This window comes from Aotus nancymaae, unplaced genomic scaffold (genome assembly GCF_030222135.1).
Source record: "Aotus nancymaae isolate 86718 unplaced genomic scaffold, 86718_ANA_hifiasm-v0.15.2.pri h1tg000003l, whole genome shotgun sequence".
NCBI lineage: Eukaryota > Metazoa > Chordata > Mammalia > Primates > Aotidae > Aotus > Aotus nancymaae.
In genome coordinates, this window is record NW_026988414.1 from 38,325,192 (window position 1) to 38,352,385 (window position 27,194).

Genomic DNA, 27,194 nt, shown 5'->3' on the forward strand with positions numbered 1-27,194 from the left:
ACTCTTGGACCCTGGAATCCAATCCACACAGCAGCCAAGGAAATCTTTGTAAAATTCATTCATGTCATTTAGAAAAAAATCAAAGCTTTGGTGTTTAAGGCCTCTATGATCTGGCTCCTTCTTGCTCCTCTGTCTCTGCTTCTGTGAGGGAAACACACACACATGTCATCATATTTTGGAAAGCATTTGAAGAAATACTACCTTCTATTCTGGAAACAGCTATACAACTATCCCTTCCAGGAAAGGTCTGTGCAGAGTCAGCCTTGAAGAAAAATGCAGTGGCAACTGTGTGGTTTTCTTTCCTGCCATTGTTTGACTCGGTGGGGCTTCTGCTGACACCCTACCCTCTCCACACACACACCCCAGCTCCCAAAGAGACAGCCTGCTTTTTATCTTAAGGCTAGTCCTGCCCAAGGATTTTTCTAGCAGCTTGAGGGAAGGATAGAACACTTGGCCTTATGTGGCAAGCCCTGGGTTACATGGCTCCAGGGTTTGGGGGGAGGTATGGGAGAAAACAGAAGTGGAGGCCGGCCCCGTTCTGGGTAGCTCCCAGTCTAGAGAACAGGAAGAGGTTGTGCCTCTTGTGCTCTGTATTCTTGTGCTGTTTTCCCTCTCAGGTCCCTTTTCCCTCCCCAGGGAGTCTAGTTGAGAACTTCCTATTACATAATCCTGAGCAGGATCAGGGGTGGGAGGGGACGGAAAGTGGATTTGGTGGGGATTGGGGAAAGGCAGACAACTGGTCTCATTGAGACTGGGTGTCTGTAACACAGCTTCAAGAGGAAGCAGCGGGGAGATGGGAGGGTGGCACTTCTTCTAGAAAAGAAAGCATGAGTTGGGCCAAAGTCTGGATGGCTGGAGGTCTGCCTCTATTCTCCAAACATAGCGGCCTCACCTGGGGTCACATGTCTGTACAGAATTTCAATTGAAATTTTGCCATTATAATTTCATTCCTTAAAGTCTTCAATTCAGCAAACAAGCACTTTCAGTAGAGGTGTAAGGCATTGTTTTTTAAGGTCAAAAGGGTATTTTGGTTTTCTGCTACCTCTACGAAATGCCCCAAGAAGTGAAAGCTTAAGACCACCCTGCTGGGGAGAGGGTCATTCGATGCTGCTTCACTCTGGGCAGTGAAGGGGGTAGTGGGAAAACAGGTGGTGCTCTAGGCAGAGCCTCTTTCATGTGAGTGGGAAAATAGGATGAGTGGTTATTAGGAAAAATTTCTAGGAGGAGATGCTCTGGAGCTTGAAGGGCTCCCAATTGAAGGGGAAATTGAGGTCTCAGCCCCACACGTCCCATCATGGGTGAAACCACATCCAATACAAGGAGGTAAACTATCCACCTTCACTGACTCCCACAATATTTACCTAGTTGCCTTCCCTATCACCCAGCCAGAGTCCACCCCACAGGGACCAGAAGAGGCACATAGTTCCCTGCACATTTATCTCTGTGCCTGAGACATCACAAGAGATACTGGCCACCTTCTAAACCTTACAAACCTTGGGGGCCAGAACCTGGCTATGTCCAGTTCTTTCAGGCACAGGGACATACATAGTCTGTTGCACTTAGAACACTTGCTTCCTCTCCCCTCCCTAGTGCCCACAATTAGCCTCTCAATAGTGTTATGCTTGAATTCTACTCCTAGCTATACCACTGAGCTCCAGGTTGAGCCCTGACTCTGACCATTGATGATTCTGTCGGGACCACATCCTCTAAACATGACACAGAAGCCAGACTAGAACTCTGTGGCCCCTGTTCAAGGGCAGGGAAGCATTGAGTCTATGTTAAAACATGATTCGACCAAATTGTGCTTTTTTGGGTGCTGGGGACAATGGCTCATGCCTGTAATCTCAGCACTTTGCAGGGCCGAGGAGGGAGGATTACTTGAGGCCAGGAATTTGAGACCAACCTGGCTAATATAGTAAGCCACCATCTCTTTAAAACAAATAAATAGTGCTTTTTATATAAGCAAATTTCTTATCAAAATCAAAGCACAAAATAAATTACTTTTTTTTTTTTTTTTTTTTTTGGAGACGGACTCTTGCTCTGTCACCCAGACTGGAGTGCAGTGGTGCAATCTCAGCTCACTGCAACCTCTGCCCCCCAGGCTCAAGTGATTCTCATGCTTTATCCTCCCCAGTAGCTGGGACTACAGGTGGGCATCACTACACTCAACTAATTTTTTTTATTTTAGTAGAGACAGGGTGTCACCATGTTGCCCAGGGTCGTCTTGAACTCCTGAGTTTAGGCAATCCGCCCGCCTCAGCCTCCCAAAGTGCTAGAATCACAGGCATGAGCCACTGCACTCAGGCACAAAATAAATTACATTCTATTTAAAAAGTGATTTACAATGATAAACAAGATTTAAAATAGTGGAACACATATACAGTTTGACCCACTTTTAATGAACTTTAATGATCAATTATGATTTAGTCTAACTCTACTTTCAGCATAAAAGTTGGGTGAAACAAAAAGTCCAAAAATACAAACAGCAAACACTGTCAGAATTGAAGGCAGAAATAGAGATTTCAATAACAACAGCCAAGCACGGTGGCTCACACCTGTAATCCTAGCAGTTTGGGAGGCTGAGGTAGGGGGATCGCTTGAGCCCAGGAGCTCCAGATCAGTCTGGGAAATATGATGAGACCCCACTGCTAGTATAAAAAAGAAAAAAAAATTAAGAATTACAATAATACTGGACAATCACTGTTTTTACTGAGCAATGACTGATGAAGTGTGTGTTGCTCTTTTGTGTTTTAATTTTTTTTCTACCAAAGGTAACATGTTGATGGGCGGTTTTTTTCACTTGTTTATTAAATACTTGATAAAGCTGAGAAGCACATTACCAGAATATATCGTATTGGCCCTCCTGCCTCTTTTCTTCCCTAGTTAATTTTTGGTTTGGTTGGAAGAGAGGAGGGTCCTAAGACCACTGTCATTATTGTGAGCTTGGCTTATAAATACCATGGTGAAGAGACACCTCAAGAATGTCTATTTTTAAAATTGATCTTACAGGTTAACAAGCCAGCCTGGTGGGATGTTTGCCATCATCACTTAACCAGCAATGATTCTGAAAATTTTGTGTATCCACATGGTCTTAGACCTTCTTTCAATGATTTTTTTTTTTTAAGACGCGGTTTCACCGTGTTGGTCAGGCTGGTCTTGAACTCCTGACCTCAGGTGATCCACCCACCTTGGCCTCCAAAGTGCTTGGATTACAGGCATGAGCAACCACTCCCAGCCTTAATGATTGTACTAACTTATAAGCTCGGGTACTATATTCCTTAAGACTGTCTTAGAGCACACTGACTGAATGTTAATGTGTGTAGCAAAGTGTTTACTTGCATTAAATAACCAGCTCTGCAATCATTCTTTATGTTTCTAGCAGTCTCTGTAGTTGTCTTTCTTCAGAGAAATATTTTTCCTGGGTTTTTCTTGTTTTTATGGTGGTAAGATTTCATTCTTTGTTCCTTTTCTCCTGAAATCAATGCAGATGGATTTGTAAGGAATGTTGTTTTTTACTAGCATGTTAGGTATCCTTGGGTAGGTGGGAGGGTTGTTAGTATTTTTTTAGAATCTTGCTTAACACTGTCCATTACACCTTGTATCATATTGGCAAAATGCTCTATTTTATTTTATTTTATTTTGAGACAGAGTCTGGAGTGTCACTCAGGCTTGAGTGCAGTGGCATGATCTCGGCTCACTACAACCTCTGCCTCCCGGGTTCAAGTGATTCTCCTGCCTCAACCTCCCGAGTAGCTGGGACTACAGGAGTGAGCCACCATGCCTGGCTAATTTTTGTATTTTTTAGTAGAAACAGCATTTCACCATATTGGTCACTGGTCTCAAATTCCTGACCTCGTGATCTGCCTGCCTTGGCCTCCCAAAGTGCTGAGATTACAAGCGTGAGCCACTGCGCCCGGCCTATTTATTATTTTTAAGACAGGGTCTTGTTCTGTTGCTGAGGCTGGAGTGCAATGGTGTGATCATGGCTCACCATAGCCTTGACCTCCCAGACTCAAGAGATTCTCCCACCTCAACCTCACAAGTAGCTAGTGGTTTAATTTTTAAATGCAGAACATATGATTCAGTTGAGTTTATTTTATTTTTTTAAGAAAAAAGTAAATGCAGAATTGGGGAAACTAACATGAGCATGTTGCCTATGTTAGAATGACTAAGTTAAACCTCTTAATTTTTATTTGTCCAACGCAGACATGATACAAGGACTATGTACTAGCAGAACAACTCCCCTGGCTGCAGAAACCATGCTGTAAGTTCCTCTGGGGTGCTGACTGCCTTTTGCCACTTTTAACTGGGTAATGCCATGGTGGTGTGAATTCTGTCAATTCATTAGATAGGTGGGGAAATGAACATTTCACCCAAAGCTTTAGGCAAAAGTGAGGTTTTGTTTGTTTTTCTTTTGGCTTTCATTTTTAAATCTTAAATGTTACAATTGCAGGCTGCAGGTATGACAGGCAATGAGCAGATGAAGAACCAATGGAAAAGTGTTCAAAAACACCTACGTTAGCTAACAGGCTTTTGAATATATTGCTGTGATCCACAAAGAAAGCTGGAGAAGGCAGCAAGGAGATGCTATATTAACTACTACAGCCCTAAAACAAGGTTAGTGCCTCTGTGGACTTTAAAATTATTCCTATGCAGTTTATTTTATTTTTGTTTAATCAAATAGAAGGTTTTTCCATGGCAAAAAAAATAATAGTTGAAGATTTCCATATCCCATTTTCTTTATTTTTCAATAATACATAGAACAACTAGACAGAAGATCAACAAGGAAATAGAAGACTTGAACAACACAAACCAGCCAAACCTAATATATCTATAGTATAATCCATGAACAACAACAGAATATACATTCTTTTCAAGAGCACATGGAACATTCTCCAGGGTAGATAATCTGTTATTCCATAAAACAAGTCTCAACGCATTTAAAAGGATTGAAATCATAGAAAGTATATTCCCTAGTCAAAATGGAATAAAGTTAGAAATTAATAACAGAAGGAAGTTGTAGAAATTAACAAATGTGTAGAATTTAAACAACACACTCCTGAATAACCAGTAGTCAAAGAATAAATCACAAAAGAAATTAGAAATACATATTAAATTATATACTATTCTAAGCAATACTTACTGAATAACTTTACACTTAGCACTTTGAACTTCAAATTAGAAAACTAGAGTGTCTTAGAAATATAGAATAATTGAACAGAGGAAGAGTCTTTCAGAGCTTGGATCTTTATACAGTAATCTGAGGAGTCACAATTCAAACCCAATCCTACAGACCGTCAGATTTGGAAGAAACCATTGAGATCATCTGGTCCAACTCTTCTGTTTTAATGAGGAAAATAATGTTCAGAGAGGTTCAGAGCCTGCCCGAGATCACATATCCAGGTAGTGACAGAGCCAGGCATAAATGCCAGACCACCAGTCCGTGCTGCTTCTCTCAGCCCTGTGCCTTTGCCTCAGCACGTGTGTCTTGGAGGGCCAAGGACACTAGAAATCTTTTTGAGGCAGAGTCTCGCTTTGTCACCCAGGCTGGAGTGCAGTGGCACAATCTCAGCTCACTGTAACCTCCATCTCCTGAGTTCAAGCGATTCTCCTGCCTCAGTCACCTGAGTAGCTAGGATTACAGGTGCCCACCACTAGGCCTGGATAATTTTTTGTATTTTTTAGTAGAGATGGGATTTCACCATGTTGGCCAGGCTGGTCTCAAACTCCTAACCTCTGGTAGTCCACCCTCCTTGGCCTCTCAAAGTGCTGGGATTATAGGTGTGAGCCACTGTGCCTAGACAACACTGGTCATCTTGAGAGGGAGGGTGGGAGGGGATCCCTGAGCTAAAGGAGCAACAGTAATACTGGATACAGGTTTTTTTTTTTTTTTTTTTTTTTTTTTTAATGAAGCAACTACCTAAGGTGCCAGATGAGTTTTGAGAGAGGGGAAGTAGCCATAAGGGAAACAGAAACCAGCAATTTCTGAGTATCCTAGGAAAGTTATTTGAAGGAGGCAGGACTTTAGGAGCCATAGAAGTGATAACATAAATGTTTAAACAAATGTATCTCAAGCCAGAGGCTGCTCCTCTCCCAACTATGGTTCTGCCTAGGCTCCTTCCCCAAGCCACCCTCTATGGAGAACTTGGGAAGGACTGGTCATTTTTCTTCTTCCTTTTTAAAAAAAATTAATTGGCCAGGCGCGGTGGCCCATGCCTGTAATCCCAGCACTTTGGGAGGCCAAGGTGGGCAGATCACAAGGTCAGGATATCGAGACAATCCTGGCTAACATGGTAAAACTCCATCTCTACTAAAAATAGAAAAACAATTATCCAGGCATGGTGGCACAAGCCTGTGTCTCAGCTACTCAGGAGATTGAAGCAGGAGAATCACTTGAACCTGAGAGGCAGAGGCTTCAGTGAGCTGAGATCACACCACTGCACTCCAGCCTGGGCAACAGAGCAAAATTCCATCTCAAAATTTAAAATAATTAATTAATTAATTTTGAGATAAGGGTCCCATTCTGTCACCCTGGCTGGAGTGCAATGGCACAATCTTGGTTCACTGCAGCCTCAACCTCCTGGGCTTAAGCAATTCTCCTCTCCTCAGTCTCCTGAGTAGCTGGGTCTACAGGTACACACCACCATGCCTGGCTAATTTTTTTTTTTGTAGAGATGGGGTCTCACTACATTGCCCAGGCTGGGTCTCTAACTTCTAAGCTCAAGTGATCCTTCTGCATCGGCCTCCCAAAGTGCTGGGATTACAGGTGTGAGCCAATGCCACCACACCCAACCTTGGTCATCTTTCTTCTGATCCCTGTAAAAAGAAGCAAGAGGCTACACTCTGGAGCCAACCCCATCATGGAGCAAGATGCTCTTCTAGCTCCCTATTCCCTAAATTTGTTCACTGGGGAAACTCCTGTGGAGTGTAAAGATGCCACATCAGCAATCTCTTTGCTTTCTCTGCTCACTTAACCACTGAAACGCTACATAAAGAACCTGGGCCAGCACTTGGGAGGCCGAGGCAGGCAGATCACCTGAGGTTAGGAATTCAAAACCAGCCTGGTCAACATGGTGAAACCCCATCTCTACTAAAAATACAAATAAATTAGCCAGTGCAATGGTGGGAGTCTGTAATCCCAGCTACTCGGGAGGCTGAGGCAGGAGAATCGCTTGAACCCGGGAGGCAGAGGTTGCAGTGAGCTGAGATAGCGCCATTGCACTCCAGCCTGGGCAACAGAGCAAGACTCTGTCTCAAGAAAAAAAAAAAAAAAAGAACCTGGGAAGGACTGAACTCTAGAACTCTGAGACTCTGACAGCCAAAGAGCTGGTAAACTGGCTGAGGCCCAGGGAAGAGCTTTCCCTCAGAAGGGCTGGGGCAGGGCTCTCCTCCAATTTTAGATTAGTCCTGACCAGCCCCACCCTCTGGAGGAAAACTTTAACATGGAAGCATCTCTTGAACTGGTACAGCTCTGCTGAGGTTTCCCTGAGGCCTGGCCCAACCCAAAGTGCAGCATCAGCAGAGTTGCTCTGCCAATGAGAGGGGGTGGTGGGGCACAGGAGCTGGACTTTGTAATACTCTGGGGTCTCTGAGTTCAGGCTGAACAAGCTCCACTGGCCAAAAGCAAAGTGGTGATGTTGTCAAAGCCTACTCACCTGCCACATCCCAATCTTACTTCTTCTCTCTCTCACCCTTATCCACTTCCCATAGCATGCCTTGTTCCCACCCTCTTGTCAATTATTCCTGCAAAGAATACAACTTATGGGGGACCTCTTCAGCAAAGTACCTACATTTTAATGGAACACTCTGTAAGGCCCAGAGGAGTGACTCCAAAGCTATGTAAGATATTCTAAAGCAGTCTTCCCTCTGGCATCCCCTTCTCAAAGCATCCCACCTATAGATACTGTCAGGGCCATCTACCTTGTAAAGTCTCAATTTCCCCAGCAATAAAAATGAACAGCCAAATCAGGTCATTTTCCAGGTCCTTTCCAACTTTGATGTATGAGGTCTTAGACTTGAGAATCCACAGCCTCCCATTCTGAGAGTGTGGAGCCAGCCAGCCCTTGTTAGGAGGCAGCTTGTCTGTGGTTTGGCACCACTGCCCAGCAGGCATTTATTAAATCAGTGCGACGTGGTCCCTGCTGGCCTGGAAAAAGAACATTAAGCTCCAAAAACTTCCTGCAGCAGGCCTCCTTCAGAGAATGCTGCTTAGAGGGGTGAGGAACAAAACCATTCAGGCCCCTGGCTGTGCTCCAAGATCCTGTTCACTAGTACTTTTGCCCTGTCTGCACGGAGAACCAGGGACTAAAAACATCTGGAAGTCTGCTTAAGACCTGGGTGAATTGTCTTTTCTTCCTTTGGGAGTGGCTGTTCTTGACCTTGGTAATCCAGGCTGACCTCTGCCAATGCCCCTTCGCTTCCACTCTTCTGCACTTCACTGGCAACAACTTTCTAATAAAATCCACATGAACCCAGCTGCTAACAGCTCCTGGAAGGGCTGTGGGATCTAACACCTGCTCCTGCATTCCTTGAGCCCTAGTAGCAAGGGAAAACAGGGCTGAGACCCAGCTCTTGCACCTCTGGATCTTACAGTGGAGTTGTGGACAAAGAGAGTAGATAGGAAGAGAGAAACATTAATGAGGTTTTGCTGAGGGTGGGGAAAGCAACTGCAGGTGAGTAATGCACAGGCGTAGTCATGTGACTGCTGGGTGATCCAGCAGATTCCTTTGGGTCTGGGCTTGCCTCATACCCAGTGACCTTATCATGTTGACAAAGCTTATCACTCTGGGAGGCAGGCCTGGGCTAAGAGCACAGAGTGCACGTGTCACTGACCTGGGGGTCCAGGGTTGCCTGTCCCTCCTCCCTCTGTTGTGACCTGCGGAGTCCAAAATTCCTTCTCTATTTATTTATTTTAATTTTTTGAAATGGAATCTCACTCTGTTGCCCAGGCTGGAGTGCAGTGGCACAATCTCAGTTCACTGCAACCTTCACCTCCCAGGTTCAAGCAATTTTCCTGCCTCAGCCTCCCGAGAAGCTGAAATTACAGGTGTGCACCACCATGCCCAGCTAATTTTTGTGTTTTTAGTAGAGATGGGATTTCACCATGTTGATCAAATAGTCTTAAACTCCTGACTTCCAGTGATCCACCCACCTTGGCCTCTCAAAGTGCTGGGATTACAGGCATGAGCCACCATGCCTAGCCAGTTTCTAATTATTTAAGGTAATATTTTTTGGAGACAGAGTCTTACTCTGTGGCCAGTCTGGAGTGCAGTGGCGCAATCTTGTCTCACTGCAACCTCCGACTCCTTGGTTCAAGCGATTCTCTTGCCTCAGCCTCCTGAGTAGCTGGGATTACAGGCACGTGCCACCACGCCCAGCTAATTTTTGTTATTTTTAATAGAGACAGGGCTTCACCATGTTGGTCAGGATGGTCTCAATATCCTGATCTCATGATCTGCCTGCCTCGGCCTCCTGAAAGTGCTGGGATTACAGGTGTGAGCCACCATGCCCGGCCTAAGGTAATATTTTTATTTTTTGACTCACTCCGTCACCGAGGCTGGAATGCAGTGGCACGATCGTGGCTTACTGCAACCTCCACTTTCCAGGTTCAAGTGATTCTCTTGCTTCAGCCTCCTGAGTAGATGGGATTACAGGTGTGTGCCACCACATCCAGCTAATTTTTTCTATTTTTAGTAGAGACAGGGTTTCACCATGTTGCCCAGACTGGTCTCAAACTCCTGACCTCAAGTGATCCGCCCACCTCAGCCTCTCAAAGTGCTGGGATTACAGGTGTGAACCACCATGCCCAGCCCCATTTAAGGTAGTATTTCCTGAGCACTTACAACATATGTGCCTGGTGCTGGTGAAGATACATCAGTGAGTAGAACAGACCCAATTCCTGCACTCCAATCCCACTCACTTGGAAATCCTGACTATGGGTTGCAAATTCTCAGGTCCACTGCTGGGAGTAGGGTGAGTGTGCTTGGCATTCCAGAGGCAAGAGAGCCATTCTGGCAGTGCTGGATCTTTCGCATTTGGACTCCCTAGCTCTTAAGTTCTGTGGGGATATCGTATGGACACAAGAGTTCCCTCTGGTTAATGTCAGAGCTCTGATTCACTTTAGCTTTCTTCTCCCCACCAATGCCAAGAGTCCAAGAAATAAACACAACAGGTTAGAAGGACAACCTTGAGCTGGTTGACATTTATTTATAAAGTAAAAGGTACACTTTACTGGGCCTGGCCTTTTTTATTTTTACCCCTCGTTTGCCTTCTTTTCTGCCCAGCAGAGATTTTTGCTTGCTCTCATCTGAGAGTTGAGCCGATTTCACAAACCTATCTATCTGCTCTTGGCTGTGATGAGCCAAATACCAGCACAACCTTCCCTGGACCTGAGGGTGGCTTCATCTTGACAAGCCCAAAAGGATCCTACTGAAGCAAATGACTCTGTTCCAGTCAGGTCAGGCCTCTGTGGAGCAAAGAAACTGGTGTCCTTCTTGGAGTGCTGCCTTCATCTCCTTGAACTGAGCCAACTGGCAGGCCTCATCCAGCCCCAGCCAGCGGTAGGCTTGGTGCTCATGGGAGAGGCGGATCTCCACGTTGCAGTCCTTCACCTCTGCCAGCCAGTAAATCACTGTTTTAGGCTTGTTCCTGGCCACATAATTGAGCTCCCTTTTGAACCCCTTAATGATGGTCAGCTGGCCTGCTTCTATGCCCGCTTCCTCTCGAGTCTCCCTCAGGGCTGTTTCCAAGTCATCCTCTCCTGGTTCCACATGGCCTAGTTAGGAGAAAAGAGGAAGAAAAGGAGGAGGAAATCTTCCAAAGTTCCCAAAGCTGGATTCTCCAGTCTAGATTTTTTTTTTTCTGTTTTGTTTTGAGACAGGGACTCACTCTGTTGCCCCAGGCCAGAATGCAGTAGTGCAATCAGCTCACCACAACCTTGAATTTGTGGGCTCAAGTGATCCTCCCACCTCAGCCTCCTGAGTAGTTACAACAACAGCCATGTGCCATCATGCCCAGCTAATTTTTTTGTGTGTGGCTTTTTTTTTGGTAAAGATGGTCTCACATTATACTTCCCAGGCTGGTCTCAAACTCCAGGCCTCAAGTCATCCTCCTGCCTCAGCCTCCCAGTGTTGGGATTACAGGTATAAGCCACCAAGCCCAGCCATTCAGTGACTTTTCTAGGTGTTCCTAGGCTAAAGGAAGCCTGGAGATTGGCAATATCCTAACATGCCTGGGAGGGGGTGCAGGCAGGTAGTGTCTAGTTCTCGGGGTTTGAGCAATCCCACCTTCCCACTCCATCTTCTCTGCAGAGAGTGAAACAGACCATGTGTACAGCAAGTCAGGTTTAGAATACTGCTCTTTAATGATGTGAGATGATCTTCTTCAGACCTCTGCTTTCTTATTCTTTGGAACTTTCTTCATCCCATATTCTAAGGAATCATTTTTCTATTGGAGACCTTAAAGTGATTTTTCCAAGGAGGGGGACGTCCTTTCTTAACAAGTGGATTAGCTCTAAAGAGGAAGTACTTTGCCTACAATCCAGGGAGGACTTAACATTTGTCTACAGGTGGACCCTGAAAGTCCAGGGCCAAGAGACAGGCTCAAAACCCTGCACGGCTGAACGAGCAGCTGTTTCCATGAAGCTATCAAGGCTTTTTCCAAATTGTTTTCATCTTTCTTACTGGGCAAGGCCAGATTTCAGTTTCATAGGGAAAGTCTTGATGGGAACTTAGACTAAGGGCCAGCTGAGAGTCACTTCTTAGACAATGTGTTAGCAACACCCAAACCCAAGAAGACAGCTGCCAAGAAACTGCTGTAGGAGAACTTGAGGCGCTGCAGACTGGAGCAGCTCTCAGCTTTACTTCTTGGTCCCTCCCACAAATCCTCAGCTTCCCCAGAGGGGCCAAGAAGGGTCTGGCAGACTCTGTCCTACACCTGGCTCCAGTAAGTTTCTAGGGAGGCCTCCTGGCTCATAGGCTCATGGGGAGCAGGAACTCTCAGCTGTTTCCTCCTTGGTTTGGAGATGGGGGCCCTCCTCCTTCCCAGGGGTCTACAATACCTTGAGTCAGTTGCTGCACAAAAAAATCCCCAGGAACTTAGCACTTAAAAACCATTCTAGCTTATGGCTTCTGGGGAATTTTCTCTGCACAGCACCTCCTATAATGATGTACACAAAGACAGGTAATGCATCAGGGGAGGAAGGTGGGAGGGATACTGGTAGTGACGAGTGATACTGATTTAGGATGTCCTACCTCCCCTCAGAGGTGTGTGAAAGTCTCTGAGCACACCCCTCCCAGGGGCATCTATTCAGTATTCTGCCTATCAGTGTTAATTAACAGGGTAGCTTCTGCTGAAGCAGGAAAGGATTAGGAGAGGTCCACTGACATCAGGTAGTGAGAGGAACAGGGCAGTGTGACTCAGGTGATCCAGAGACAAGTGTGAATATTCCTATTCATAGTATTTGTGAAGCTTCTGTCTCTTTTTTTCACCTTGTTTCTCCCCAGTACAACTCAGATATGCAAAATTTATTTCCAGTTCCCATTTCCTTATTTTCTTTCAATGCTGGATCTTTGTCCATCCCTTCTTACCCCACTCCCTTTTAAAGTCCCTGCTTCCAGCCACCCATGGTGGCTCATGCCTGTAATCCCAACACTTTGGGAGACTGAGGTGGGTGGATCACTTGAGCCCAGGAGTACAAGAACAGCCTGGGCAATATACTGAGATCCTGTCTCTATAAAATAATAACATAAAATAATTTAAAAAATTAAGTCCCTGCTTCCTTCTGTCTGAGGGCTATTCCCCATTCCAGTAGGCACCTGAGCCACAGTCTGTCCCTCCCGACTCGGACCATCCCAATGGCCTCAGCCAAGAAGAGCTCCTTTTTCCCATTTTCCCCCACAAAACCTGGCTTCTCTTTCAGGACCAAATGACTGCAGCTTTCTTACTCTTAGAGGTGGGGTCAGGAGGGCTGGTGGATGAAAACTGGCCAGCTTTCAAACAGATCTTGGTCTGGTCTAAGGCCTCAGTCTTCACTGTTCTTCCCTCTGGAGACTTGGCCAGCTCTACCCTAAGTGCTGAGTGATGGAATCAGGCACAGGTAGCTAGCTGTTCAAGCTGCAATCCCAAGGTCTCCATAATCTTCACAGCCTCCTGGTCTAAGAAGGCCCCACCCATCCCCTCACTCTTTCACTCGTGCCGCAATCACAGATGAATCTATGATCAGGGAACCCAACTTCTCTGTGCTCCAACTCAAAATACAACTATGTTCAGAAATACTCTAGAAGTCATACTCTCTGTGTTTAGTTCAAAAGAAAAACCTCGCTGGGTACGGTGGCTCATGTCTGTAATCCTAGCACTTTGGGAGGCCCAGACAGGCAGATCACCTGAGGTCAGGAATTCGACACCAGCCTGGCCAACATGGTGAAACCCTGTCTCTACTAAAAATACAAAAATTAGCCAGGCATGGTGGTGGGTGCCTGTAATCCCAGCTACTTGGGCAGCTGAGGCAGGAAAATTGTTTGAACCAGGGAGGTAGAGGTTGCAGTGAGCTGAGATTATGCCACTGCACTCTAGCTGGGACAACAGAGCGAGGCGTCATCTTAAAAAAAGGAAAACCTAATGAACTAGGAGTCAAAGGAAATTATCAAATAAAATCAGAGATAGCCTGGAAGAAAACTTAGGATTTTCTTTCTTTTTTTGAGATAGGCTCTATCGCCCAGGCTGGAGTGCTGTGGCTCGATCTCGGCTCACTGCAGCCTTGACTTCCCAAGCTCAAGTTACCCTCTAACTCAGTCTCCTGAGTAGCTGGGACTACAGGCACGTACCATCATGCCTGGCTAATTTTTGTAATTTTTGTAGAGACAGGGTTTCACCATGTTGCCCAGGCTGGTCTCAAGCTCCTGGGCTCAAATGGTCTGTCCACCTCGACCTCCAAAAGTGCTGGGATTATAGGCGTGTACCACTGTGCCTGGCCGAAAACTGAGGATTTTCTAGTCAGGCCCTTGTTTGACAGATGAAAAACTCAAAGCTAAGAGAGGTGGGCACACAGCTCAGTCAACCCCAAGGTCCCCAATTCCCTGCCCGCGGGCTTTTCTCTTACCTAGCCATTCACCACGGAGGTTGAAGAACTTGTGAATAATACTCATTAAAAACGCCAAGTGCTGCTTCTACGCTGGAATTCAGTCACAGAATTCTATTTCCAGCTCTACTCTGGCCTGGTCTGGAGACCTTGTATGTAGAAAGGGTCAAGGGCTCCTACCTTCCCTAACCCCTTTTGCTGCACAATCACTGGGAATCAAGCCTTGGGGAGGGCCTGGCAGGGTAGATTTCTGAGCAGTGCTTGGCAGTTTCCCAAAAGCTGGTCCCACTGGCCTCTACCTTTGGGAGGAGTCCAGTGATGAATGCCATCTGATGCCTGCAGCAGGAGAAACTCAATTGCATCGTTGTCCACCTTGGGAATGAGGCATCTTCGGAAGATGATCAAGCCACATGCTCTCAGGGCCATGGTCTTATCCTAAGGGCTTAACAAAGAAGATACAGAATATTGGGAAGTTTCACAAAATAGGAAGCTCCATGCTGGAGGGCAGGTTAGCAATCTGGTGCTGGACAGTAGCACAGACTAGCTAACTGTGATCTCATAGCCCACAGAAAAAGGCAGCATGCCCAGGACCAATGGATGGCATCCTGGAATCAGAGACTGACCTTTGTATGTAACTGCAGGACCCTGGCAACTACCCTCAGTCAATGTGGCCTCTATCCCAACGCCTCCAGGGCTCCCTGTAAAACAGGGCTGGCATGCATTTGTTATGACACTGGAGATCCTCAGAGGCAAACGCATGGAAACAAGAGAGATGCTGGGAATGGGAGAGAGAGGCAGTACAAGTTTCATTATCAAACCTGTAACCCCATTTCTCCAGCCTATATCCTGAGCCTTTGTAGTGCACAGCCCACCAGCAATGTGGTTTCTGATGATGCAGAGGGGTCACCTATGAAGGGTAACTTTGTATACAAAAAAATTTTGATTTTTTTGTTTTCTTTTGTTTTGTTTTTTGAAACAGCGTCTCGCGCTGTTGACCAAGCTGGAGTGCAGTGGTGTGATCATGGTTCACTGCAGCCTTGACCTCCCAGGCTCATGCAAACCTCCCACCTCAACCTCCCAAGTAGCTGGGACTGTAGGCACGCACCACCACACCTGGCTAAATTTTTTAATTTTTTTCGTAGAAAGAGGGTCTCACGGCATCGCCCAAGCTGGTCTTGAACTTCTGGGCTGAAGTGATCCACCTACCTCAGCTTCCCAATGTGTTAGGATTATAGGCATGAGCCCCATGACCAGCCTGAGATTCTTTTTTAGTCTTTTATTTTATCCATTTTTTTTAAGAGACAGGGTCTCACTATGTTGCCCACACTGGCCTCAAACTCCTGGATGGAAGTGGTCCTCCCAGTCAGCCTCCTGAGCAGCTGGCAATACAGGCACATCCCACCACTGCCTGGCATTGCTGGTGCCCAGGGGTAGCAGAGCTGATGCAGAGAGGGCTGCTGGAGCAGGAGCTACTATCCTCCACAGCCCCTTTGCTGGTGCTCAATCAAGATGAGTATGCAGCTGTCAAAGGCATAAAAGTCAGGCCCAAACAGAAACCTCCTCCAGGGCAATTCTCAGGACTGCCAACAGATGGTAATGTTACTCTAGAGAACAGCAGTTTCTCATCAAAAACCAAACACCCAACACCAAGACCCTTCCAAGCTTTTCTAAACCTGTAACAAAAGTTTTTAAGGATTGGAGATAATCTCAAAGGGGATTTCTGAAGTGGTCTGTGCTCTCAAATACTGTTGGTAGAAAAGTAAATTAGCATATCCCCAGTAGTAGGGATGAAAACTGGATGTGAGGTGGAAGAGAACAAAGACAAACTGGAACCTCTGAGAACAAACTGGGATCTACAAGGACAACTGGAACTCATAAGGATAACCTGAAACCCACAACTTTCTTTCACTGGCCCCAAGCTCAGCGACTCAGGTGATCTGGAGAAGCTGGAGCCCTTTGCTACAGAGCTGACTGCACACATGGCCCAGGACTCAGAGGAGCTGAAGGAGGAAATTCAGTAGGAGTTGGGGGTGCTGGGGGCTGTTTGATGACCTTCACCAACGAGGTAAGCCAGCAGATCAGAGAGAAAGTACAGGCACTGCTACCATGCCTGGTTCCCTGCTCTGTCCTTCACAGTGTACTGGCTGCTATTTCAGTTAAGCTGCCCAAATCTCTCATGAAATTTTCTTGTGGACAGCCCTCACCTGGAACCATATATCCTGGGACTCCAGCTTAGCTAAACTGACACAATAGAAGCCAGCAGAAGCACATACACCTAGTATAGTAAATCTCTGCTGGTACCTCTGGCAGGGAAGAGCCAGATTATAAGCTCTGTGTTCTTGGGACCCAGCACAGCAATTCTGAACAGATGTTCATTGAATCAAAAGAACTCTCTCCCCACCTCCCACTCAAACAAATGTTTGAGTATGTTCTGGGGCCTTGGAAAATAGCCCAGTGTTTTCCTGAAGAGTGCCATTTACATAAAAGTGAATGGAGCTATTGTTGGGGGTTTTCTGTTTTTCTGGGGACCACTGAGCTGAAACTGTCCAGGGGTTTGAAAGTAGCCAGCTTTCACACACAGACTCCAAGTGGATTCAAACCTCAGGGGGTTAAAGAACATAGCATCCAATATGCAAATATGCCTGCAGCCAGGATTGCGGAGGTGAGAACTCCAGGCTGACAGCAGGCAATTCACACTTCAAAAAAGTGGCAGAGTGCCTGAGGTGGTTAGAAAAAACCTGAACAAAAAAACCCTCAATGTCATCAGAAGGTTCCAGAAGCTAAGGAAAAATATTCTTGGCTTTCTCCATACATACAGTTCCCTCAGAGCCTAGGAGGTTCGGGACCTAGGTACCAAAAAAATAATTTACAAATACATGACTATGCTGTTTGTTTCAATGTTTTCATCAAATTAATCAGAGTACTATGAAAAGCCCTCAGAAATATAACTTTACATACAAGAAGAGCTCTCCAAATTTTCCCTCTGACCTGTTCCCCATAGTTTAATATCCCTTTAGCAGAAACAGCATTTCATGCCACTTATCAATTAAGCATCTATACTGTGCCAGCTATGCTGTGCAAGACTTTTGACAACTATCGTTTCTAAAGCTCAAAACAACCTTTCAAGAGAAGCATTATTATATTCACTTTACAAGGAAACCGAGATTATTTTAAAAGGTTAAAATACTTGGGCAAGGGCATACATAAAGGGCATAAATGGTGGGATCTCAATCCAATTAAGTCCAACTCCAAAGTCTACCATTTTTTTCCCTTTCACAGCTCTGTTCACCATGAAAGAGTAGTGCTTAGGACACAGATGGCCCTGAGAGAGGACACACAAACAATTTATGAAATGATTTCCAGTTTCAAAATTCCCAGTCCTTTTTTTTTTGACAGGGTCTCTGTCATCCAGGCTGGAGGGCAATGGTGTGATCATAGCTCACTGCAGCCTCAAGGGCTCACTGCATCCCTTCTGGGCTCAAGGAATTTTCCTGTCTTAGCCTCCTGGGTAGCTACGACTACAAGCAGGAGTCATCACATCCAGCTAAATTTTAAAAACATTTTTTTTTTGTAGAGCTGAGGTCTTGCTATGTTGACCAAGCTAGTCTTGAATTCCTGGCCTTAAGCAATCTTCCCACTTTGGCCTCCCAAAGTACTGGGATTACAGGTGTGAGCCACCATGCCTGGCCCCAAATTCCCAGTCTTTAATCTATATTCATTTGGAGGCTAAGATGTCTAGCTGGAATCATTTCCACCAAAATGGTTTTAGCTGGAGGGAAAGGACCATAGATGTAAATACGGGTATCCGAAGTAGCACCCATCTGATAAGGGTTTCTATGCCTCCTCTCCTCTTTTCTAGGAAAAACCACATGTTCCACCTAACTTAGGGCGCTAGTGTCCAGAAAATTTGCCCAGGCCCTCCTCCAGATGAGGAGGTTTGCCTGCCCACAAGCAATTCAATTCTATGTGGATACTCCCTCACCTCCCACATCATAATCATCTTTTCCCCAATTTGTGTTTCTTTCTTCCCTTTTAGAGTGGATAGAAATGAGGCACCCACCGAGTAAAGCTCTTTCTTGTAAGAACAATAACAAAAGGAAGAGAAGAAAAAAGAAAGAAATGAAAAAGAAAAGCCCCAACTATCATGAATAAATTGAGACAAAGAAAATATTCCCTCAAATGCACCTTTCCCTGGACATCTGCCACTCCATTCTTCTTGCAGAGACGAAGCTGCTGAGTCATTTTGCTATTTTTGCTATTGGCTGAGGGAGGAAACAGGAGATTTTACCTGTAATGGCATAAATATTGGCTTCTAGGATAAGACCAAAGTCAGACAAGGTTGGGACAAAAATTCTTAGTGAAAGGGATGTGTTAAGCGGCCTTTTAGTGCCATCTGCTGTACAATTCTAGAAAGCTAACTTGGGGAATTCTAACATTAGAGCCCGAAGGGATTTTGTTTACTCATCTAATGTCTGTTGTGTGTATCCCATGCAATAGTGTAAAGGATTGAAGGACAGATATGAAGCTGAATACTACAAAGCACCAACTTCCTAGGGACTGACAGACCAGTAAAGGTGGAAGACATTCCAACAGACAGGTTACAGTGTATTTTGTGTAACATAAGATGGAAAGGCAGCAAAGAAGCTTCTTAAGGTTAAAGAGGCACCCCATAAGGATTCTGATGGGTCACTAGTTTACCAGGTAGAATGGAGGCGGATGCAAGGCACTGCAGGCAAAGGGAGGAGTGTGGGCAACACCCTCAAGCACAAAATGACATCTCATTGGTAAACAGCTTAGTTTATATTCTGTAGGCAATGAAGCCTCTGACTGGTTTCAGGCAAGGGTATAATTTGGTCAGACTGACATTTTACAAAGACATTCTAGCTGCAAGCAAGGTGGGGAATGAATTAGGACAGATTGGAGGCAGAGATTAACCAGTTACAAGTCTACTGCAACAGACCTGTTAAATGATTCCAATTAGATCAAGGCAAAGGCTGTAAGAAAGGAAAGGTATAAATTTCAGAGATATTTCAAAGTAAAACTGACAATATTGATATTTTATTTCTAATGGAGAGAGAGATATTTCATAATCCAAGGGAAAGAGAAAGGCTTTAGCTTGAGTGCCTGGGTGGAGGAGGGGGTGTAAGTGAATCATTTGTTTAGGACAAGTTGAATTTGAAGTGCTATAGTCTACCCATAAATGAACAGATGGGTCTAAGGTTCAGTGATCATCTCATCCCATCTCTTCATTTCCCAAGGTGGAAATTCTCTTTTTTTTTTTTTTTTTGAGATGGAGTGTCGCTGTGTCACCAAGCTGGAGCGCAGTAGCGCGATCTCCGACTCCCTGGTTCAAGCGATTCTCTTGCCTCAGCCTCCCAAGTAGCTGGGATTACAGGCACCTGCCACCACGCCTGGCTAATTTTTGTATTTTTTTTAGTGGAGACGGGGTTTCACTATGTTGGCCAGGATAGTCTCGATCTCCTGACCTCATGATCCACCCACCTCGGCCTCCCAAAGTGTGGGGATTACAGGCATGAGTCACCGTGCCCCGCCAGAATTTTCTTTTTTAAAAATACTGTTATTCAAACAATTTTTTTCTCCTCCCCTTTCTACCAAGACCATGGTGAAAATTTTCCATTAGAGAAAGATTTTGCTTCTACCGTAGGTCCCTCTGCAGCCCACATTCCATCCAATTTAGGTAGGTCAAGCTGTCCAACTTGCGCTCGCATCTATCTGGTATCCCAAGCATTTTCATCCTCCTTTAGTCAGAAACACAGAAAACTATGGCTATCTATGCAGTCAGAAAGGCCTAGATACCGAAGTTAATAGTTGTTATGTAGAGCAAGATACTTAACTTCCTCATTTGTAAACTGAAGTTAACACCTACTTTTCATGGTTGTTGTGGAGTTTATAAAGTAAATGATATATACAGAGAGAGGGTCTGACATTATCAGAGGTACTACTAAATATATGAGTCACTATTACCTGTGTGTCATGAAAGGTCATCAGAAAGCTTCTCTATGTTTTAAAGAAACGACTTTTCATTTTGTCTGTAGAGCCGCGAAACACTGTTCACCACAGTATATAAATTCCTTATAAGGTCCCGCAGCATAAATTACTTTTAATATAGAAACTAGAAAAATAATTTATCTTCTGAAGAATGAATGTTTCCTTATTAGTAAGAATTACCTTTTTTCCCTTAACTAATTTTGAGCAAAATTGTACTCAATTACAATAAGTACACCAACCCACTGATTATATTTGCCTGTTCTTATTTATTATAAGGAAAATTGCTATCATTTTTTGAGAAGTTACTACTTGCCAGGAGTGTGTCAAGTGTGTTACGTTCATTATTTCACTTAATCTTTACAACAGGGCCGGGCGCGGTGGCTCATGCCTGCAATCCTAGCAGTTTGGGAGGCCGAGGCGGGTGGATCACGAGGTCAGAAGTTCAAGACCAGCCTGACCAACATGGTGAAACTCCATCTCTACTAAACAGACAAAAATTAGCCAGGCGTAATGGCCTGTGCCTGTAATCCCAGCTACTTGGGAGGCTAAGGCAGGAGAATCGCTTGAACCCGAGAGGTGGAGGTGGCAGTGAGCCGAGATCGCGCCACTGCACTCCAGCCTGGGTGACAGAGGGAAACTCCGACTCAAAAAAAAATCTTCACAACGACCCCATGAGGCATTACTGCCATTTTTCAGAAGAGTAGAAAGGGAACTATGGCTCAGAGAGGTCTGGGTAGTGACTCAAATGTAGGTCGGCCTGACTTCTAACATCAATGATCTTAACCTCGACTTTATAATAGCGTTTTACATTTGACAATTTGATTGCATTCAGTTTGAGCTGTCACTTGTTTTTTTAAGGAGTTGGGACTCTTGTGAGACTTTCTTTACTTCTGCTATAACTGGCACGATATTATCCATTCAATAATTGAAGCAATTAGAAAACATAAAATTTCTTTTGGAAAGCAGGCGGGGTTTAATGGGTTAACAACAAAGTGAAATTGAGGCCCAGGGAGGTGAAGGTTCGGCGCCCGGGCCTCTGGGCCCTAAATTTGGACCTCTCTCACCTCTGGGATTCGGACAACCCACCCCATCCCCACTCGGACCGAGGCCAGCAAGGCTCACAAGGTTAGGAAACCTCACTTCTCCCGGTGCAGTCAGGAAAACTGAGGTCCTGTGAACGGATGGGACCTGGCCTGCCCACACCTCACTGCCAGCTTGGAGGAGGGCGCATCCACTTCGGGCTCTGCAGCGACAGGAGGTTTGCCAGAGGCAGATTCTCATCGCTCCGAGGCTCATTTCCTCCACTGAGAACTAAATTCAAGTGGGCCCTAAGGCTACTCACCCGAAGCAGAGGGAGGCTGGAGGCGGGCCTTGAGCGGAAACTGGAAGTACACTGGCCAATCAGAAGAGCTCTGTTTCGCTTGGGCCCACCAATAGAATTTGGGAGAAGGATCTTCGGCCTGCCTTAAAGGTGCCGTCTCACACTGAGAACGTCGCGAGATCTTCACTCAAGTGGAACGATTGGCCGAAGATCGGAAATTGAGAGTTACGCCTACTGTTTCTTAGGACCTCTGATTGGTCTTTTAGAGGAAGAGTCCGCGAACGCCAACCGATTCTTTGGATGCCCATTGGTGGGTGGTTCGGAACTGCCGACGCGCAGGCCCTAGCGCGGGCGTTCGAACTGGTGCTTGGCGGCGTTGCCATGGAGATGCGGCCTGGCCGCCGCTGTTGGCTCGCTTGGGGACAGACCTCTTAGGTTGCGGGCCTTGGGGCTCACTCCCGACGGCATTCTCAGACAGGGCCGACCGAAGAGTGTGGACCGAGGTGAGAAAGGGCGGAGAGAATAGAGGAGGGGCAGGCCTAGTCCGGAGCCGTGGCGCCGGCCCGCGGACTAGGGGTGCGCGTGAAGTCCGCTGAGCGCGGGAGGAAACGCAGTTGTGAGGGAACCGGGAGTTGGCCTCTCTTGGTTCTTACGAAAGTTCACCTACTTTCCTACCTTTCAGCCCCATATCTCTGTCTTTTCTTCAGCATTCATCTTGAACGCCACTTCTCTCACTTTGGAAGACTCGAAATTCTTGAGTCCCAGAGTCCTCTTGCTTTTGAACTCATAACCCTGACCGGCACCTCTCTAAGGGCGCTTCTATTCGGCCTTGGATTGTGTACTTCTGGGAAGCCCATTCTCTTCCTTTATCTCATACAATTTTGAAGGCTTTGAGGTAAGGCAAGCATCGTTCACGTCTTGCACATAGTAGGTTTTCAGGAAGTATTTGTCGAGTTGAATTTAATTTACAAGAAACAGACTCGATTCCTCTTCATGCCCTGTCTCGTTGTCTCTCCCCTTCAGAGACGATTTTTTAATTTCAAGGGTAGGGGGAGAGCACCCTAATTTTATATGCAAAAGGACCTAAAAGTCCACCGTCCACAGTTGGCCTTTCTACTCTTTGTGAAAGGCTAAACTTTTTTGGATTGGTTGCTACTTTTCCTGCATTTGTGACTTTTAGCCTTGGTTTCCCAATAATTTTATTAGACTCCTTTTAGTCTTTGCTTAAAACAAACCATTCTGTTGCTGTATGCCAAGAGAGTTTATCTCACTTTAGCTTCTTAGTGACCGGCAGCTATAACATTTTAAATGTGCTTTGGAAAATGTTTTAAAGCATCTTCTTTGTATTTATATTCTACAAGTAGAGAAGCTTTGTAGTCTATTTAGGCGCATATAACAGCTGCTCAGGTGCCCATCTATTCATCAGGTGTCCATGATAGAATTGCGTTTCTAAAACTTTTTCTTTGTTAACTCATGGATTATATATTCAGAGCCTGATTGTTGGTGTGATTCTTCCATATATCAAATTCATAGCTCACTGGCAGTTTTAATAAAAGGAGTGAGAAAGTTCAGTACAGCAGCTATGTTCTTGTTACCATTTTATAAAAGTTTGAAACACTACCTTATAGCTAAACTGCAGATCTGTGACATATAGTGGAAACCAGACTGGAGATTTAGGGTTTGGCTTTGGCTCTGTCTCTAACTAATTCACTGTGGGTGGCTTTGCAAGTCATTTTGTTCCTTTATTATTGTTATTATTTATTATTTATTTTTTAGAGACAGGGTCTTGCTCTGTCACCCAGGCTGTAGTGCAGTAGCATGAGCATAGCTCACCACAGCCTTGAACTCCTGAATTTAGCCCCTTTAAACCTCACTTTTTCCATCTGGAAAATCAAAGAATTGAATTAGATTAAAATTCCCGTGGCTCTACTATTAAGTCAAGTAGTTGATGTCAGGTGGACCACACGCTGTCAGCCTTCCAAAGACCATAGAGACTTTTTTAAAGCAGCTGAAAGTAGTAGTTCCCATTTATTGAGCGTTTACCCTGTACGAAACACTGTATCAAGGGCTTTATATACATATTACATTTTTCTTTTTCTTTTTTTTTTTTTTGAGACGGAGTTTCGCTCTTATTACCCAGGCTGGAGTGCAATGGCGTGATCTCGGCTCACCACAACCTCCGCCTCCTGGGTTCAGGCAATTCTCCTGCCTCAGCCTCCTGAGTAGCTGCGATTACAGGCACGCGCCACCATGCCCAGCTAATTTTTTGTATTAGTAGAGACGGGGTTTCACCATGTTTACCAGGATGATCTCGATCTCTTGACCTCGTGATCCACCCGCCTTGGCCTCCCAAAGTGCTGGGATTACAGGCTTGAGCCACCGCGCCCGGCCTACATATTACATTTTTCTTAGTATAGCACATTAATTTACTACTGAGATAGCATTTTATTTAAAACTTTTGGTTTTATGGTGTTTTGTTTGTTTGTTTTTCAAGACAGAGTCTTATTCTGTCGCCCAGGCTGGAGTGCAATGGGCGATATCGGCTCACTGCAACCTCTGCCTCCCAGGTTCAAGTGATTCTCCTGCTTCAGCGCCCGGGGTATCTGGAATTACAGACGCCTGCCACCACACCCGGCTAATTTTTGTATTTTTAGTAAAGACGGGGTTTCACTGTCTTGGTCAGGTTGGTCTTGAACTCCTGACTTTGTGATCCACCCGCCTCAGCCTCCGAAAGTGCTGGGATTACAGGCATGAGCCACTGTGCCCAGCTGGTTTTATATTGTTAATGAAAATCTTTAGCTATTCAGAGTGTGTCCTTGGGGCAACCTAGGGTATGATTTTCTCACTTTTTAGTTTAGGAGAAACCACAGCGTCTTTCTCTGGGCTGCTATTTTGTTGTTTGTAAAGTGAGAGGCTGAACTCTTCTAGATCCCTACCAGATCTATTATTTTATGATGACTGATCTATTAATCCAGTTCCCCCATGCTGGCTCAGCAAACCAGTTTATAATTTGAACAGTATAGATCCTCAACAAATTTTGTTAAATAAATAATAGAGTTCTACTTCTTAAACTTTGAGTGTGTGGTCATTGTATACTTCCCAAGCTATGTCTTAAGGGTTTTGATGTTCACATCGTGTTGAATAAGAAGAGTTTTCTATCGGTACAAACTAATAATAATAGTATATTGTTGAGTGTTTATCAGACACTGAAGTTAGCAGTGAATTTACATTATTCCAATTAACTCTTATGAAAGGAAACATTTTTTCCAAGTCAGCAGCATTTTTTTTTCGATTCAATGCAGTAGCTTCCTAAATGATCTCCCTCATTCCACTTTTGCCTGCCTCCTATGATCCATTCCTCACAGAACTGACAGAGTGAACTTTAAAGACATGTATCATATCATATACTTTCCCCACTTAAAATCCTCTAATAACTTCCTACTTCACTTAAAAGTAAAATTCAGACACTTTTATGTGGCCCAGTATATCCTACATAATCTGGCCCCTACCTTTCTGTCCTCTTCTCATACTATTCTTCTTACCTGCTATGCCATCCAACCTGTCCATGTTTGATGGCTTGATTATGCTGTGCTTATTTCCACCTTTGAGCTAATGTGCTCATGTGGAACTCTCTTCCTCCTGATTTTTACATAAGTAACTCCATGCTGTTTCAGGTTTCACCTCAAACGTTCCCTTCTGAATGAAGCTTTCTCTGATCATTCAATGTAAAGTACACGCTGCACCCTGCTTCATTCTTCTATAGCAATTATCATCATCTAAAACGACTCTGCTTATTTGATTATTATCTCCTTCCACTAAAATAATAGTGCATGAGGGCAGTGACCTTATCTGTTTTTTGGATTTTTTTTTTTTTTTTTTTGAGACAGGTTCTTGCTCTGTCACCCTGTTGTCCAGACTGAACTGCAGTGACGTGATCATGGCTCATTGCAGCCTCAGACTCCCAGGCCCAAGCAATCCTCCCACCTCAGCCCCTCAATTAGCTGGGACCACAGGCTTCTTGAGGGGCTGAGATGGGAGGATTGCTTGCCCAGCTAATTTTGTTTATTTGTAAAGATGAGGTCTCACTATGTTGCCCAGGCCATCTCAAACTCCTGGGCTCAAGCAATCCTCCCTCAGCCTCCTAAAGTGTTGGAATGACAATCATGAGCCACTGCGCCTGGCTAACCTTGTCTGTTTTGTTCAGTTATATTCAGTGCATAAAATAGGGCCTATCTCATAAAAGTCTCTCAAAAAATATTCTTGAAGACTGGATAAAGGTTTCTGTGGAACTGTGACCATATCTGTGTCCATATCAATTCATCTGAGTAATACAAACTTGCTTCATTTTGTTGCCCAGGAGCTGTGACTCAGGGCACCACCAATTCTGCCAGAATTGTCCTGAGTAATCAAATTACTCTGATAAATAGTTTCTGCTACCCATTACCACAGGTGATATCAAATGCTTTTATAGAGTTTTAATATAGGGATATTTATTCATTAAACAATTATTGAGTATTATTTCCAATCATGGTTTTACTTATTTTTATTTTTATTTTTCTGAGATAGAATCTTGCTCTGTTGCCCAGGTTGGAGTGCAGTGGCGCAATCTCGGCTCATTGCAACCTCCACCTCCCAGGTTCCAGCGATTCTCATGTCTCAGCCTCCTGAGTAGCTGGGATTACAAAGTGTGCAATTTTTGTATTTTTTGTGGAGATGGGGTTTCACTATGTTGACCAGGCTGGTCTTGAATTTTTGGCCTCAAGTGATCTGCCCACCTCAACTTCCCAAAGTTCTGGGATTACAGGCGTGAGACACTGTGCCCTGCCCCAAGCACTGTTTTAGAACCTGCGTGTAAAAAGACTAATAAGACACAATGCTGGGGGTTTTTTTTGTTTATTTATTTATTTATTTATTTAACAAAATTTGTTTTTTTGTTTCTTGTTTTTGAGACGAAGTCTCACCCTGTCACCCAGGCTGGAGTGCAGTACAGTGGTGTGATTTTGGTTCACTGCAGCCTCAACCTCCTGGGCTCAAGTGAGCCTCCCACCTCAGTCTCCCAAGTCGCTGGGACCACAAGTGTGTGCCAGCACACCCAATTAATTTTTATTTACTTATTTATAGAGATAGGGTCTCCATATGTTGTCCAGGCTGGTCTTGAACTCCTGGGCTCAATTGATCTTTCTGCCTCAGTCTCCCAAAGTGCTGGGATTACAGGTGTGAGCCACTCCGCCTAGGTAAGACACATTCCTTGACCACAAAGAGATTATATTCTATTAGGGGAAATAGTCAAATAATTATGTTGTAATAATTATTAATATAATTAACTCTAATAATAGAGATATGCCAAAGGTATGATATAGACACGGAAGGGACATCTGATCACATTGGGGTAGACCAGAAAAGACCTCATTTGTTGTTATAATCAGTAGAAGATAGACAGGTAAAGTAAAGTTTGATGATAGTGGAGGAGGCTGTTTAAGAGCATAACGTGAATAAATCCACAGAGAAATAAAATGGTCTAAAAAGTCGACTAAACTGGAAAGCGAAGAAGGGGCTAGATTATAGAAGGCTTTATGGGACATGCTAAGAAGTTTGGACTTTGTACTGTGTGTAGGTGATAAGATGCCATTGAAGGGTTTTTTTTCTTTTCTTTTTTTTTTTGAAGGATTTTTAGTAAGGGAGCAGCATTGTTATAACTTCTTTCAAAAGAGTGATCTGGCTCTCCAGTCTGGAAGATGGTTTGGTGGGGGGCTAAATGGGAGACCAGGAGAACAGGTCTGAGATGTG

The 27,194-nt window shown here is 44.7% G+C and overlaps 2 protein-coding genes and 1 long non-coding RNA gene across 5 annotated transcripts in view; 2 read left to right on the forward strand and 1 right to left on the reverse strand.

Annotated features, from left to right (window-relative positions):
• The first annotated feature begins 4,503 nt into the window (after window positions 1-4,503).
• LOC135276555 (uncharacterized) lies at window positions 4,504-18,850 on the forward strand. The gene is made up of 3 exons (XR_010344120.1): window positions 4,504-4,617; window positions 15,997-16,142; window positions 18,114-18,850. It is a non-coding gene; the product is annotated as an uncharacterized LOC135276555 (long non-coding RNA).
• Window positions 9,927-21,513, reverse strand: NUDT2 (nudix hydrolase 2). Its single transcript, XM_012463225.3, has 3 exons — window positions 21,429-21,513; window positions 14,377-14,519; window positions 9,927-10,774 (listed from the first exon to the last, which is right to left on the reverse strand). The coding sequence occupies exons 2-3, from the start codon at window positions 14,501-14,503 to the stop codon at window positions 10,458-10,460; spliced, it is 444 nt and encodes a 147-aa protein (XP_012318648.1). The 5' UTR covers window positions 14,504-14,519; window positions 21,429-21,513; the 3' UTR covers window positions 9,927-10,457.
• Window positions 21,514-21,760: 247 nt separating this feature from the next.
• KIF24 (kinesin family member 24) overlaps window positions 21,761-27,194 on the forward strand; it is a 74,530-nt gene continuing 69,096 nt past the window's right edge. Inside the window, exon 1 of one of the 3 annotated variants that reach the window (XM_012463218.2) lies at window positions 21,761-21,910. The gene's annotated coding sequence lies outside the window, so the exon portion shown is untranslated. Of the gene's footprint in view, window positions 21,911-22,268; window positions 22,303-27,194 lie in introns of those variants that run through there. The other 2 variants (XM_012463220.2, XM_012463219.3) reach the window with 2 other exon arrangements.

What these genes read in the sequence shown, in the direction of transcription:
- NUDT2 (XM_012463225.3), bottom strand. Translation starts at nt 14,503, where the DNA reads ATGGCCCTGAGAGCATGTGGCTTGATCATCTTCCGAAGATGCCTCATT. An exon ending in TCACTGGACTCCTCCCAAAG is followed by an intron (nt 10,775 to 14,376) that starts GTAGAGGCCAGT and finishes TCTCCTAACTAG; the next exon opens with GCCATGTGGAACCAGGAGAG.